At 32.6% G+C, this 17,190-nt stretch overlaps 1 protein-coding gene across 1 annotated transcript in view; it reads right to left on the bottom strand.

Moving 5' to 3' along the window:
• The window catches only part of LOC129000424 (uncharacterized), a 63,329-nt gene that overhangs the window by 40,813 nt on the left and 5,326 nt on the right, over positions 1 to 17,190 (bottom strand). Inside the window, exons 5-15 of the mRNA XM_054427388.1 lie at positions 16,191 to 16,277; positions 10,689 to 11,100; positions 9,975 to 10,183; positions 8,781 to 8,918; positions 7,786 to 7,830; positions 6,587 to 6,631; positions 5,969 to 6,109; positions 5,201 to 5,239; positions 4,301 to 4,342; positions 3,876 to 3,923; positions 630 to 674 (exon numbers count right to left, since the gene is read on the bottom strand). Of these exons, the coding sequence (XP_054283363.1) occupies positions 630 to 674; positions 3,876 to 3,923; positions 4,301 to 4,342; positions 5,201 to 5,239; positions 5,969 to 6,109; positions 6,587 to 6,631; positions 7,786 to 7,830; positions 8,781 to 8,918; positions 9,975 to 10,183; positions 10,689 to 11,100; positions 16,191 to 16,277 (1,251 nt within the window). The remainder of the gene's footprint in view (positions 1 to 629; positions 675 to 3,875; positions 3,924 to 4,300; positions 4,343 to 5,200; positions 5,240 to 5,968; positions 6,110 to 6,586; positions 6,632 to 7,785; positions 7,831 to 8,780; positions 8,919 to 9,974; positions 10,184 to 10,688; positions 11,101 to 16,190; positions 16,278 to 17,190) is intronic.

Raw genomic sequence — 17,190 nt, 5'->3', positions numbered from 1 at the left:
TTTACCAAGACTGGTTTGCGATTATTAACCTATCGTTCAGTTAGTACTCTAAGAGGAAGAAAGATCCATTCTTGGATCGTAAAAAGTGTCAAACTATTGTTTTAATTATTTCTTTTGTTATATGGAGGAATAATGGTGAATAAAAACCAATGTTACTTTGGACAAATATAAAGATAGTTTAACATCTATTGTCAACAATAGTTCCTTAAACAAAATGTGTAACGGTCTTAAACAAAAACCTGGACATTTCTTAATTAAACAAAATGATTAGGTACCTTATCCAACCACAGTTGTTGGTATGACAACTAGTTTCATTCCTTTTCAGAACTTTTTCAGGTCATTGTATGCAACCACATCATCAATGTATTAAATACATTGTGTTACGGTATGTCAAAAGATTCTTAAATATATTGTCGAAATCATAATAATGGAAACTTGTCATGTTAATAAAATAAATCAAATGGAATAAAAAGTGATCAAACTGGATAAAACTGTAAAGGCTAGCCAGCACTGTGGTATCACTGTCACTGACTAAATAAAACTGGAAATTTCAGGACTATTAAAAAAAAAACTTATGAATTAAGGAAATTCACGTACAAATGCTAGTAACTTAATAAAAATAAACCGACCTCAGGATGATCCTGGCTTGGTTGATTCTCAGAGAGGAGATTTGGCTGAAACACACACAAATTGACCTTGCGTCAGATTGCTGGAAGAACTACTCACAACATTTTAATGCTATCTGTAGGAGTTGTTCTGTTTCGTCTTGAAAAAATACCAGCTGGTGTTGGGGACATCAGCAGTTTCATTATTTGTAGTTAAGGTAATTATTGTATTGAGCGCGTTCTGGGAACATATACCGGTGCACCGGTGCCAAAAATGTGTCGTTCTGGGAGACCGGTGAGTCAACCTAGCAGACAGCTATTTCCTCTTTTTCCTCCACCGGTGCAAGATTTATGCACTGGAGAAATTGTACGGTGCATAATACACCGGCGGCCTCTGATTGGTCAGTTTCTTGGACAACGACAACAGCATGCAGCTACGGCAAGATGGCGGGTCCATCGAATAATATTCATCAGTTTTATAGGTTATGTTGCGTAATGAGTGAACAATTTATTCTACGAGGGTGTTACGTATTACGTATTAAGTGAATAATTTTCAAATAATTTATTCTGTTAAGTTTGTTTGGTTTAAATATTATAAAGTAAATAATAGGTGAATGTGTAAATTATAATCCGATGTGTACCTTAAACCGGTGAATAACCGTTCCGAGATACCAAGACTCTTGCCCGGGGGCGGTACCGGTGAATAAGTCACCGGTTAATCTGCACCGGTGCACCGGTACATGTTCCCAGAACACGCCCATTGAAGTACGGTATACAGAGCAACTGATGAGTTGAGAGTAGTAGTAATCAATTGATGATTTTGATCATAAATATTTCCATTTATGATCCACACTTTGGTGTGTATTTTAAGGTGAATATGAGTAAATGACAAGTGTAAAATTGCGTGAAAAGGTCTGTAAGGTTTTGTTAGTGACTAAAACCAGCTATTTCTTAGCCAGGATCATTTACAACAAGTCTAATGATCAAGGAAAGCTGGGTCCAGTTTTGAACTGACTTTTCTCAGGATCTTATGACTGAGTATCTCTGTGACTCACGATTGATTGTTCAAAATATCAACAAAATAATGGAAGCCAACTTAAAAATTGGAAACAGAATTGTGATGATAAACAAGTTTAACAATAATTAATATGTTGCCTGTGTGTTTGAGTAGGTAACATTTTATGTCGTCCTTTGCATTTCACCAGCTTGAGTGGTATCTTCAAAGGGTCTTCTTAAGTTATCTTCTTATCACTAACACTATATAGCTTAGTCCATAAGATATTACACAAGCTGGCAAATGCATAGGGTGGCACAAATCTTACATATACCTACTGAAGAACATGGACAAGAACAATAAATGTAACCTAACATAATTCAAGTTCTTTATTCTGGGGACATCAAATAAATATTAGCAATTTAATTATCAAATGTGAAATGGTAATCAATAGGAAGAATATACTTCATCAAACACATAAAAAGTGACTCTGAGCTAAAACCTTTCTAGCTAGTGTCCAAAAATTTCCCTTTTGATAGTAGTACCAGTTATGAAATATGCTACTGGGAAAACTTATTAAAACTTTTAATAAGTAAATTATAGTTTTGTAGGTTAAAAAAAGAAACAATAAAGCTACATAATGTTATTCTATGTAAGCCTTCACAAATTTCTCAGTTTGCACTACTTGCAATTTTCAAGTGGATTTATTGAAAAAAAATATTTCAACCATAAGTAAGGGTTGTTTGTGGTCCAAACCATGGCCAATGAGCAAGTGATATAAATCAACCTATTTTTTAAAAAGATTTCAAAATACAGCTTATAATACTGATAAATAGTTCACTTAATTTTTAAGATGAAATACGAGGTAAAAAGGCACCTAAAGTCAATTCTCGGTATCACCGGTTCTTTGGAAAAGTACCGATTCCAAGAGCCAAGGTTAAAATGTTGACAGTCAACAAGAAATATATATTAAATCCAATCTAAATGTGTAACTCAACAAAAAATGAAAAAAATATTATTGGTTAAAATGGTAATGGTTTAAATACATTTCTTTAAGACTTACAACTAAATTAGTTCCAGGAACATAGGAAATAAACCTGAACACACTTCACATTGTTTATAAAAATGTAAAATAGATTTAAATGAATTTTTACAAACATCTAAGTTTAGGTATTACGTTTTGCACCAGAGTTTGCATAGGCATTTCCAAGAGAAATGGCTGGGGAAAATCCTAAAACATTCACTTTGATTAGATTTTTTGGAAAATGAATTAACTACGGATCGTAAACATGATTCATGATATAGATATGGATATGGATGATATGGATATGGGTTATATGAAACATGATATGGATAATGAAACAAATTACACTTTAGGACACAAATTTTGATGAGCAGAGGATAAGTCATTTAAAAAGGTATCAATTATCATTTATTGAGACCCTAGGTGCGTATTTTAACCCAAATATGAATTAAGGATGAGTGTAGAATGGAGCGAGATGACCTGTGTAGCTTTTTTAGGTACTGACTAAGACCGGTATTCTTTTAAATACATCAGCTTGTATAATTGAAGACTTAGATTTTTAAATGCAGTGATCTGGTTTGAAGCAGTGCAAAACTCATTAACTCATATCTTGGTAGTATTATCTAAACAATTTTTGTCTGGTAATGTATCTCTCTTGTGTCTTATACCATAGACAAATAGAATAAATATAGACTGTCAAAGGAAGGTTCCGGCGCCCACCGCTAGGAGTGCCGTGTGGTTACGGCGCACACCACTGCAGGCGAGGAGTGCAGGAGCCGTATGCGACCAGCAGACGCTGCAGCGGTGTGTGCCGTAACTACAAGGCAAACCTATGGGTGGACGTCAGAACTTATGATAACCGCAGCACAGCTGACGGTCTATATTTATTATTTTTGTCTATGCTTATAATCCTACAATAATTATGTATATTATAATGTTTAACAAATCGTTATTATATTGTGCTTGTATTACTGTAAAAATGTTATCCCAGTATAAATTATTTGTTTTAATTTTAGTATTTTTGTACGTTTTGACGTTGATTTAAGGTTAACTCTAATAGTTTTGAATCTCATGATGATTCCATCAGATTATGTTGAAAAACGTCATGTTATGAAAAAATTTTAGTTTGTTCTTGGTGTGTTTAAAAGGAATTACAGCAAAAGAAATTAATTTTTATGTAAGAAGAAATTAATTTTTATGTAAGAAGAAATAGATTTTTATGAAATCATTGACTATAATATTTTATACTTACAGGGAGGTGTGGCGAGACTACAGAAAGCTGCGGATGAACTAGGTTCTTCTAAAAATACAAGAAACATAGATAAAAAAACCACACTTGAGGAAAAAAATCTTAACATTTTTAATCATCAATTTTCATCTTGCAATGAAATAGGGTCTGCATTATAATACTTTAAAAAACTATTTAATCTCTAATTCTGACACCTACTACGGTTTTGCTTGTTGTCCAAACTGAAAAATTTCTAAACCAAATAAATTCATTTGAAAATTTACAGGGTTTATTACCACTTATAATATGAAAAACTTTAGTTTCTTCACTTGCATTTATTACTGCACATGTTTATTGTACATTGTTCAAAGCACAGTGGAATAAATGTACATCAAAATAGAGCATCTTTGTGGATAGTGAAATCATAATCAATTAATTGTAGTACTCACATGTGCATCCAAAGTCCTGCGAACCACGACTGAAGGCTGGTTCTGAAAAATTGTTTTAACAAATTCTTAAATGCATACAAGTAAAAAAATTTGATAGTATAATTAATGATAAAAACTTAGTAAAACATTTGCATAAACTTTACATAACATGTAAAGTTTATGCAAATGTTATGTTCATGCAAATTTATGTAAATTTTTTGACAAGTATGTATATTATACAGTAGTTATGATTTGATAAGTTACAGGAAAAAACAAAGCCTCAAGAATATGGGCCGAAATGTTAGCTGACTTTTGGATCAAAGCCATCATTGTCAATTATTTCCCAATAAATGTTTTTTTTCAAATATTGTTTTCTGGAATTAAAATTTTAAAACTGAACATGGTAATACCATATCAATAACCAACAAGAATAAAAAATTATCAAAAGGTTCCATGTTAATCGATAGCATATAAAATATATTGACAAGATACTTTCAACCATATTATTTTACAGTTACTTCACTCTGGTTGAGACATTATTTTTCATCATTTCAGAAGTAAATACAAAACTAAACAAAGACTTGGTTAAAAAGTAAAAAGACACAGTTTAATTTGTTTTCATTTTCATTTTTGGAAACAAACTTATTACCTTAATAAACTAATATTATTAATAATATTAATATTTAATAAACTGCCAGAAGACATAACAAGCTGCCAAGACAAAAATATATTTTTAAAAAAGGCTAAAAAATTACTTGATAGAAAAGGCCTACTACAAATTGGAAGACTTTTTGGAGGAGTAAGAGAAGATAGGCACTACCAGAAATACATTTGACGGCCACTGCTGGGAAGCTACTAGTGGGATCATCACGAGTATAGTAAGTATAATAAAAACTGCACCTTATTAAATAAAATAATTACCTGTAGGTTTTGATTGTTCGTACCAGCCATTACAATAGCCTGTAAAATTACAAACATGAATTAAAACCAAATAAAACTTGATGAGGTGTTTAGACAGTTATTAATATGGTGAATATTTTAAATGGTAACACCACGCTATGCAGTGTTGATGTATGCATAATATGCAGACATAGCATATTATTGAGATAGATTATATATAATATTATTGAGACTCCATTCTTTTATATTAGCAAAGCATATGCTTGGAGATAGGTATATAATAAAATACATCTTAAACCCTTATTCAATATATTTAAACTTACACTGTCAACTTTACTATTACAAAACTGGAATCATCAATTTAATTTTAAACTGATGATAACCCATTGACTGATAGAAATTGATTGTAATTTTAACACATCTTACGTGCATTTACCATCTAGTAATAGATTTCAGTATAAGTATAAATAAATTGAATAGTGTTAGATAAGAAGACGTGTCTTGTTGTATAGTTACATAGGCTAGCTTACATCAGCCCATACTGACTTCTGGACAGCTAATGACATACTTGTGTGAAATTGGATCATAAACCTTTTGGTAATTTATCCTGATTAATTGTTATACCGATTGTAAGATGTTTTCACTATATGAAAGCTACACAATGAAATATAATGCATTGCTATTGGTTAATCATAAACAAAAAAGTGCTTATATTTAATACCTAAACGCTAACGCTAGTCAAAGTAACTTCTTTATCTTTACCTAAAAAATTAACAGTTAAAAACTTACTGCTGATTCCGATGCCCCTCGTAGATTTTCTTTCTTTTCCTTCTTTTTCTTCCGTTTCTCTTTCAGCGTCAGTTTAGGTTTCTTTTTATCGGTCTTATCAGTACCCTTGTTTTTGTCTTTAGCTTCTATTTTGTTAGTGTCCTATAACAATGAAAGAACATAAGCGAATGAACTTTAAAAGTGACTGGAAATATGTTACACTTTCCATTGGCCATTAATTTTTCCTGACACAAATTTCAAAAACTTTACATAGTTTTCTTATTTTTTAACAATTTCTATCCACCTACTGTGCACTTTGTTTACATTTTCATGAGCTACGTTTCAGTCTTTAAACGTCTATCAAGCTTTAGACTCAAGACTGCTATTCTACTGTAGGTATGGCATTTAATGAGTTTTTACAGCTAGCTGATGTGAATAGTAAATGGTGATATTTTTTTCATCTGACTTGAATAAGAATTATATTTTAAAAATTAAAATTGTATAAACATATTTAACTTACTAGGGTGTAAATCTTCTACAGAAATCTTAAAATAAATATGCAAGTCTGGGAAATTTTTCAAGTAGGATTTTTATTGATCTTATACCAATAACAAGTTATGCAGTAAAATAAACACCTACCTCAACATTACTGTGGTCTGGTTGATTATCAGAATGGGTGTTTGGCTACAACAAACAAAGTAGGTGATATAATATGCAGTGAAAGAAATGAATCTAGATTTAAATCTAAATCTTTAGTGGTTAAAAGTTTTGAGGTGCACTAGCAAAGAATTCACCCATCCCGTCAACTTCCATCAGTTCTATTTTTTTAGGTGGGTCTGTTTTACCACAGCCTCATCAAGAGGTGCACACTGCACAGTATACCTGACCAAGGCAAGGTTTGAACCATCGACCCTGCTCTCTACTCACTATTGAGACAAAACCTTAGACCGCTCAGCCAATGGTCAGACTTAAGTCTGCTGCATTAACACTGCTGGTTGACCCCAAAATTGATTTCCAGGCTGCAGATTGTGCAGGAATAGCTTTCAATAGTTTTTGTTCAGTTATACAGGGTGTTTTTTTTATAAAACACAACCAAACTAACAAGTATAGAGTGTCACTGTTTAGGGACAAAACAAGCTAATAAGTTGGTAGTCCTGCTTCCCTTTCTTCATTACCGATCAGCTGATATGCCGTTGATTTTGATGCATTGTTGTCTCAAAAGCTCAGTGCTATAGGAATTATTTTTAATAAGACTCAACATTGTGTTTTGGAAACTTCAAAGATTATGTAAGTTATTGTAAAAGAATTACATTTAAAGTAAAAATTCGTTTTATATAAAGAAAGGTTTGCAATTAAGTTTCCAGGGGAGATTTCAGTTACGAATTAATCATATACAGGTTATAAAAATGTGAAGATAAATAATATGCCATATTTATTTTCTATAAATATGCATTTACAAATCTTGAACATGGGTTCAAGATTTATTAATGCATCTTTGAGAGAAAACTGTGTTTAGGCATATTCACAATCAATTCCCAACAACACTTAACCAGATAACAATGCAACAATAATTATCAGCTAGCGGTAATCAAGTAAAAAATATCATTAGAAAATAAAGCATGGCAGCCAACAAACAGACTTGTTTTGTCCCTAAACTAAATCTTTTGTATAATTGTAAAATTTGGATTTTTTATAAAAACCCACCCAGTACTTGCATAGATAGTTCTAAGTAGAAGTTTGGTTATGTCAGTCTTGCAACTGATATATTCAATGTTGGAATTGGAACGGTTTGGTAAAATAATACAAACTGTTCAAGGAAAAAGTAATTGCAAACATACCCCAAAATGACTCGGGTCAGGGAGATGGTCAGTCGGGTGATTTACCTGAAAAATACAAATGCTATTAAAAAATGTAAAAATAAAATAAAACTAAGTTGCATATTACAAGATGTTTTTATAAAATTTAGATAAGTTTTAAAATAAATAAAATACAGACGTAAGTAAAAAAATCTTAATTTTAAAGGCTCCGAGTGGAGATAACATTGGGGTGCATGATATGTTTAAACATTTTAGCATCTTTTTGACTTAACAAGGTGGAGTACAGAATTTCTCTGGAAATTGTTTTAATACAACTTTGGTTAGAACCACTAATTTATACTGGAACACATAAGAGTTTAGAAACAAACAATCAATGTCAAAACCTGATCAATGTGTCTCGATACAGATACAGCATTCAAGAAAATCTCATTTGAAGTTGTAGATTAATTGAGGTGATAAAGCTTGTGATTATGAAGAAAAAAGTTATAAAGTGTAACGATACCAACCAGAAAAAATTTGTGAAATGCTTTTGAAAACTTAAAAACATGTATATGCACTAAACGACAGTGGATCTGCGCTTATAGAAATTGATGACCATTTTGATTTTAGTAAACCTACCCGACTGTTTCTTCCGATCCTATTCTGAACAACACGTTGCGGAAATTTTAGAAATGCTGGAAGGAGGAAGCTACTGAATATACTCACAACAGAACCCAACTACAACACAAAAAAACAGAGAGATAACATTACTATTCAAAAAACGCCAGAGTTTTAGGAACTAGAAGATGATTTTGTTTACAAAGTGAAAACCCAGAAAACGAAAAAATCCTCAAAAACTGTACTACTATTGGGGAGATTTTGTTGAAGTAGGTATAGTGAAAACTGAAAAAATCATTAAGTCTGGAAAATCAGCCAAAGAAACCGTCAATAAAAGACTAAGATGAACGAATGGAAAACTTTAAAGTTAACAACTCATATACACAAACTCACACACATAAACTACAACTACAGGTTACCATGGTGGCAAGCCGGCGCATGCTGATCTCTGGACCTTTGAGAGGTTTTACTGTTGCCTCTTCACTGACATCAGCACCGGGCGGTGTAGGTAGGTCGGGGTCCTTTGAAGTGTAAATGGCGTCCCAAAACTCATCAGGCTGAAAAGACATTGCAATGTGATGATTTAATTCAGTAAAAACAGTGCCATCCACTGATTCACTCAGTATGGTTACAATAATAATCTATACTATTATAAAAAAGAGGTGGTTGCTGTATGTGTGTATGTGTGTATGGGAAAAGTAAACTCGAAAAATACTGGTCGGATTGGGCTGAAATTTGGCATGATGATAGCTCACATTCCCGATTAACATATAGGCATATTCTTATTTCAAAAATCCTTTCGGGCTCCGCCCCAGTGGCTCTGGAGTTTCCCATGTTAACCTTATGAGAAATGGAATTATTGAATCTTAACAGCTGTTTCAATTAAACAAGTTGGTTCTGTTCTATGATGTTCAATAGCATTAAAGTTACAAGGATTACCAACAGGGTGCAGCACTATTATTTCTTTTACATTTATGACAACAGCTAATTTGCAACCAAAAGGTGAGTGAGCGTAGCGAACGAACTTCAACCTGGAGGCGAGTTAGCGTAGCGAACGAGCTAACCTGAAGGCAAGTGAGCGCAGCGAACGAGCTCCAACCTAAAGGTGAGTGAGCGTAGCGAACGAGCTCCAACCTAAAGGTGAGTGAGCGTAGCGAACGAGCTCCACCCTAAAGGTGAGTGAGCGTAGCGATTAAACTTCAACCAGGACGTGATTGAGCCATGCGAACGAGATAATCTTGAAAATTAAGAAGTTAAACGGGGCAAAGCCCGCGGGTTACAGCTAGTTAAGTATACATTCAGCAGAATAATTTTTCCAATGCATTTTTTTTTTCAGCTGACAAACGTTGGATGGAAGGAAGAATACTTTCTCGTGTTTGTTTTTTGTTGCATTGTGATGTTTCCTTTAACCAAAAAAAGTATAGTTTTTCATTGCAAAAAATTCTTGAAAACTAAGTATTTCAAAATAACGTCTAACACATTGTTCAAAGTAAATTATGTTCATGCGACTGATAGATGATTTGCTGTATAAAGAAAGTATAACTGTTTTGACTAACCCACCGAGTTCCCAAGTTTGAATCTGTCTTGATTATCAATGGCCACGCTTAACTTACCTGATGATGAAGAGGAGCAACATACGGCTCTCCGTGTATTGGAGCAAACGTTCCTGCCCAGTTTGTGATCTCCACTGTTCCGTTCTCTGGGTAATCCTTAATCAACTCTTGTTCAAGATCAGACTTCCTGTTGGGATCGGCTGGCTTCACTTTCAATAGTTCCATGGCAGGTCTCTCTTTAGAGGCTAATGATCCACCGTTGGTTGAAACTGAAAAACATTAAAAGTTTAATGATACTTCATGATTAGTCAATTTTTGTTGGTACTAGGATCCAAACTCTTGACTTCGCTGCTAAGGATTTTTAGTCTTTCAAGTTAAAGACTGAGCCACAACTCATATATACATAGTGTCCGTAGACATGCTTCTATTTGTTTAAAGTCCAAACAGGTAAACTAACATTTAGTGATTTAGTTCAGGATCTAGTCCTATTTAACCATGGGAAAGGGGAAAGGCTTGTACTCCAAAACCATGTTTGTTTCGTGGTTTTTATAAAAACTGAAGCCTAATCACCTTGCTTAATCAAGCAAGTCCATTTGTTTAAAGTCTCTGTACAAAGCTGTGAAAGTCTTTCACTCCTTGGCAATAAAAAGAGTTCTTCAGTATAGACTTTTACTGGCCATTAAATAGATTAATATAAAGTAATAAAATTGCAACTGCTGCTTCAAACCTAAACGTAAGTATTATTTTTAGCTGAACTGCTAGTTGACAGCATACCTTTCCTTCTACTTGATGAAGGGTTCGATCCTGCAGCACTTCTAGAGGGTTCTTCTTTCTTAGCTGCATTGTGTAAGTTTAACACTCTTTCAGTGGTGACTTGGAAGTGAACTTCTCTATCTGACAGCTGTTTACTTTTCTCTTTGAGATGTTCATCTTTCTCCATGTACAATACATTACCAGTAGTCATTTCCAACCGTAATGAATGGTCTCCTGCAGTTTTTTTGTTCAAAGAGTGTTCTTTTTCATCACTCAAAGGATGCAGTTTCAAATTATTATCATTGACATTGATTCTGTTTTTACTACTCTTTTTACCAAGTTTTACCCTCTTGCCCTTTTTCGTCTTATGAGCTGCTTTAATTTTCGCCTTCTTCTCTGACTTTGTCTTAGCCTTTTCGTTAGATGCAGAACCCTGTGAAAAAATACATTGACAGTGTCAAAATAACAAAAATTTAATGATGACTATTTTTTTCTGAACTTAGTCCTTTTTGTGGCAGTAGGGATATTTATAAGATTCATGGCCTACTTACTAACTTAAAACGAATATAATATTTTGTAAAATAGTAAAAACTAAAACTTAAGACTAAACCTGTTCAATTAAAAACTATTTAATGATAAAAGGCTGTATTGAAATATTATTATTTAATATGATTGATTGACTAGTTTAAACAACTGACTAGTGCAGCAATATCTCACCAATCCAGACAGCTGAGTTTGGAGTACAGACAACTTCCTCTGAAAAAAATTATTATGCATATTTATGAATAAAAATATAGATAAACAAACAAATTATGATATTGCAATTACAAAACATCCATGGTCACAGTTTAAGTGTAATTGCATATTAAATATATGTTTGATCTTCTAAAGGTTTTTAGAACCTAAAACTGTAATACTTTGATACAAAATTATTAAACATCTGAAACTTGGTGACTCCTAGAGGGGGGGGGGCACTTCTCACTTTCTCATTTTTGACCCTCAAAACACCAAATTTCCCAATTTCTCTCTAGACCTTTTTAAAGAGCTTAAAAAAAGCTACCTATATCAAAGTGTTTTTTTACAGTTATTATTAACGGAGAAAATTCAAAAAAAAATGTAAATATAAAATTCCCATGGTATTCTTATGGAGAGTATTGTAAAATGTTTTAGTTAGCTTGTTTATTGATATATTTTGATCAAACTTGGTAAATTAATTTATTTAGTACCTACTGACGTACAATGATTAATCATTTATAAACAAAACCCCTCAATAGATATTTCCTTATAAGTTTGCCAAAAGACCGTTTCCTGATTAATATAAATAAACAGCCATATGCTTTTCAATTGTTTTGTTAAAACAGATAATAGTTTAATGTGTTGTTGTTTGATGAATGAAATAAAGAAGATGGTTTTTGTTAACATTTATTTCGTCATTTCTAATGTTTAATATTATGTAATCGTCCGTGATATCAAATTAATTGAATAAGGCATATTGAAAATTTCAATACTAAGCTATTATTATTTTACTAAAACATACACCCTTTATTAGTTTCCCTTCAGCAGCAAACCTAGGTACCGTACTCGTTAGTTAATAGATTCAGACAAATCGAAATTCGCTTATTCGGCAGTTTTGCTGAGGCGGGGGTATATGTATATATGTGTGTGTGTCTGTTAGCATGATAACTCGAGCACAAATGATCTGATTTAGATGAAATTTGGTATAAAGGTGTAAACCTACATTTATTCTAACAAATTTGCGAACCAGAATTTTCGGACTATGGGAGGGGGGTTTATGGGGTAAAAATAGATTTTCCCATTTGACCCTAAAACATAAAACTTTGCAATTTATTTCCAAACCATTTTGTAGAACTCAAAAAACAAATAATTTTAGCATATAAAGCGTTATTATGCGCCTAATGGTTACAAAGAAAATTCCAAAAAATTGTAAATTTCAAATTCCCATATTATTTTTAAGGGGAATAAGTAAACGGTTGTAATTTGCTTGTTTATGAACATATTATGATAAATTTTGGAAAATGTATTCATTTCATACTAAACTATTAACATTTCACACACAAAAACAATTTTTACCCTCCCTGCTGCAGCAAACCTAAGTACTCGTTAAAAATTCTATTTAAATAGGGAATAAAAGTGATATTTTTAAGAAGATATTTTAGAATAAATCCAATCAGGCAAATGGAAATCTGCTTAGCCTGCAGGTTTGCTGCGACGGGGGTATTTAATGTTCGGTCTGTTTACCACAATATGCCAATTTCTAAAGAAGCTTATAAGTTCACGCAAGTTAGGCCATGTTTAGTCTCTTGTCTGACACCAGTTCTCAGTCAAATTGCAACAACTTTATTTTCAGAATTAAGGACGTAAAAACTAAGATTATGTAACTGTTTTAAATTTGCCACTTTACCTCACCTCACTGACCTGCTTTAAACTATCCAATCTCCCAACAGTGAACTTGTTAAACATGTCATAAAGTTCCTGAAAAAATTGGGGACACATAAAAATGTAATTAATTAGATTTAAAATATATCAACCTACCTGTATGTGGTTGTGGTGGATACAAAAGAACTGTATCTATCATTATACACAACTTGTACTTCCTACATGTTATTTAAAACAACAGAAACATTGACAAGATAAATGTTTATTTGTTGTTAGATAGTGGTGATATGATTATCAATATGAGGATAAAAAAATAATTAGGGACCATTTGCGATAGTTACAACTTATTTTGTGTGGAAAAAATACTACTTTTTAAGAGTAATAGCATTCAAAACTGTATATTTTCTACTATCATATTATATATTTTGATATATCGGTATAAGAAACGTGAAGAAATGTGCTCTCTTCAATTTAGCTAAGTTAAGAGTATTTACAATGGGACTAACTGCCTCTTGTGCTTGGTTGGCCAACCGTACTGGCAATTAAACAGTAAAGAATTGTTTCTACATTAGCTGTCTCTGATGCTCACTTTGCCAGAACCTTTCTCCTTGTATCAGCTTTGTAGCCATCATGGCATCTTCTTCCTTTCAGCTTAGATTTATTTTAGTTTCTAAAAAACAATCACCACTTAGCAAAAATCATAAGAAACCACATTTCAAAAAGTGTTTTTTACCAGTGTTGCTAGCTCTCTAAGCATTGAATTGTTTTTACGCCTGTGTGTTTTACCCTATCGACATAAACTCCCAGGAACTGATAAAATTTAGAAAATGAAAAATTGAAAATTTTGAATTAAAATTGAGTTAGTACAGTGCCACTGACTATTGAGAATCAATATGATGTTTACCCAAACTTCAGTGTGAAAGTACAGCTGGCCACCCTAATTTTTAAAACCTAACTTATACGGTAATTTGTCTTTAAAATTAAAAAGGGTTAGCTACGAATAAAATAATTAGGAGAACATAAAATATTAAAAAGGTTTCAATAATAAGATTTACTCACATCTTCAATATGCGGCTTTGAATCCTCAGTTTCTCGTGTTGTCCACAGCTAAAGCAGACCATTCAGAAGGTAATAAGAAATTTAAAATACAATTTTAATTTCACTATGAATAGCATGCTAGAACTGATTGTAAGCTATTCAAATCAAATGTATAATCAGTATGGCACATTTTTTACAATGAAAAAGAAACGTGTACCAATTTGAAATACTGTATATTCAATCTAGAAACTTATAAGTATTTTTTTAAGCTTTATAAAAAATTTAATTAATGATTTATCTATAATCTTTTCTCAATTTCAATCAGCCTCTTTGTACAACACTACCAAAAGTGAACACACCTTACTCTCGCTAGGGATGTAATGTACTTCCGAGTCATCGTCGTCAAAGTCCGGCCATGGAGTCGTCGCCCACATCAGAGGCTCGTGGCTGTCCTCGGGTGAGTCAGGCATGCGGTAAATACTGCACTCGTACTGGCCGTAAGCACACAACAAACTCAGTCAAAACTCTGAGGTTTGGAGAAATTGACAACAGCTACTGTCAAATTAAATAATTCAACATTGTACAAATGGACATTGAAAAAATCCTTACTTGTTCATACAATTAATAGAACTAGACATTCCGTTCTAACGTTAATGTTGTAGCTAGTTGTTAAATGAAACTGAGCTTGGTTGGATTGTGCCACCGACAGGGTGCCCTAATGTAAGAAACTGATTTCTGTGGAATCCGTCAATTTAGAAACCAAGTCAAACTGAAAGGAGAAATCATTTTAAACAATAGCATCCTTTATGTCAAATTAACTATCACAGCAAAATGAACTAAAGGCAAATACAGAATTTTAGACTACAACACACTCTGAAAGAGGATAATTCAAACTACTGTACGTTCGGCTATAGTCGATCCATATAAAAGAGATGTTTATTTCAGTATCCAAAAGTCAATGGTAATATAACTGGCACAGTGATCAAAATCTCAACAAGAAAAAAAGGAGTAAATTATTTATATTACATTTTCGCCCATGAAATAATTTTTCCAGTATCTGGATTGGCCTTGTTTCTTTTGACCTATTATGTAAAATTATGTTAGTAATAATTTTTATGGTAATTCTAATATTTTATATTCGTCCCTAATCAAATTTCAAGGAATTTAAATGTTTTTCTCTGTTGAATAGTTATAACAATCATATTAAATGGAGCAATTGACCTCATAAGTAGTCATGTGAAATAAACAATGGATTAACAACAAGACATGTAACATATTTCATTGTGAATAATTATACACTTCAAATTGACCATAATGACTTGTATGTCGATTTACAAACTCTCATATTTCTCCACCATGACTATTTACATGACAAGCTATTTCTGTACTAACCTCTTCGGTGGTGAGCTCTGTCGGTTGCAGGGTTGATTTCACTGTTGCACTCATAGATTGTGGCAACACTGGCTTCATTGATAAAGTAAAATCATTGACACTTCTTCTTCTTCTTCTTCTAGTTTTCTCCTGAATGCCAATGACTTTTGCCATATTTTCAAATATTTTACATAATTATACAGCATAATATTTTTATACAAAATGTCAGCGTGTATGCAACAAAAAAGGTTTAAAACAGGTTGGCAGAACACTTTTTTTCTAAAATATCATTATCAGATGACATGTAAAAAAAAAAATTAAAGCCAAAGAAATCACCTATTGTATACGGTGTTTCAAAGAAAAAAGGTATTATTTTCATAAATACTTCTATTTCTAAAATAAATCACCCATTTCAGTACCAATCATGAAAATCCATACTGCCACAAAAGTCTGCATTAAAAAAGTCTATTGGTAGGTGTTGCAAAATACCTCAATTAGTCTGAAAATTAACGTTTTGCTATCATGTTTGACCAAACATTGTACAAAGATAAATGAGTATAGCATAGATGATTCAAGTTAAAAATGTTGTTCAACAGGTAAGAGGTGATAACCATAACCATACAACCTTTTTTATGCAGGCTCGTCTATTTTAGCATACTACAATAACTTTCACATAGAATAACTTTAAATCTAAGACTTTGAGGAATCCCAACTTACTTCCTCCAAACTCTTACTTCCGCTCCCTTCGTAATTTTCTTCCGAGGAAGAATACACCGATGCGTCAGAACTCATGGTGTAGGACACCTGTAGAAATACAATGCTTTGATTGTATTTTGAGGGGTTAAGACAAATATTTCATGCATATAAATAGAGGTATCTATAGACTTACTCCATGAATGATAGCATTGGTCAAGTGCCAAAACGACATATTCCTCCTTGGAAGAACAACAAATAGAAGTATGAAAGAAGATTGTTGGGATTCCGACAAAACCTTTCCCAACTTACATCTACTTCCTTTTCTTTGGTTTCATCCGCTGAAGAATCTTGCACAGGAAAAGCATCTTCTGCACTAGAGCTCATGGTGTAGGAAATCTCTGAATACTGGAATACACTTGGATTGGTCAACATTTAATCCATATTAAATCTAGATTCTTTTTAAGTTAAGATTAATGTATGGTACATTTATCATAAACAATAAACACTAACTTTGTAACAATCCAGGAACAAACTTGATCTCCACCATATCTACACAAATTTGTAGAGAGGAGGGATGCAATCTAAACGATACCTGATTTATAGGGTTACAGAGGATTGTTACGATTAGGAACATTATCTAAGAAAAGAATGACTGAAAGTTAGTTTAAAAAGAGAACGTAACCTCTCACACTCAGCTTAAATTAGGCTTAATTAAACTATCATAAGACCAATTTTGTTTGATGGCTCAAACGAGAGACCCCAAAACTGTTAAAAGAGATTTAAATTTTTTAATTTGAGAATTATTTCACCAGAAGTGAACAATATTTGAATATAAGAGGACAAGTAGATTAGAAGTATAGCTGTAGTCGGGCCAAACAAATTTAGGGAATAGGTTAAACAAATAGCAAACAAGAAATAAAAAAACACAACTGAAAGATGAACTCTCTGGAAGATCTAAAACAAAATTGTAGTATCGTGATTATTATAAAACTATAATTACTTTAAGACAGTGAGCCACACC

Source organism: Macrosteles quadrilineatus, unplaced genomic scaffold, assembly GCF_028750875.1.
Source record: "Macrosteles quadrilineatus isolate MER2022 unplaced genomic scaffold, UCM_ALF_1.0 Scaffold_8__2_contigs__length_117827958, whole genome shotgun sequence".
NCBI lineage: Eukaryota > Metazoa > Arthropoda > Insecta > Hemiptera > Cicadellidae > Macrosteles > Macrosteles quadrilineatus.
The sequence above is the reverse complement of the archived record's forward strand: the minus strand, read 5'-3'. Positions and strand labels throughout refer to the sequence as shown.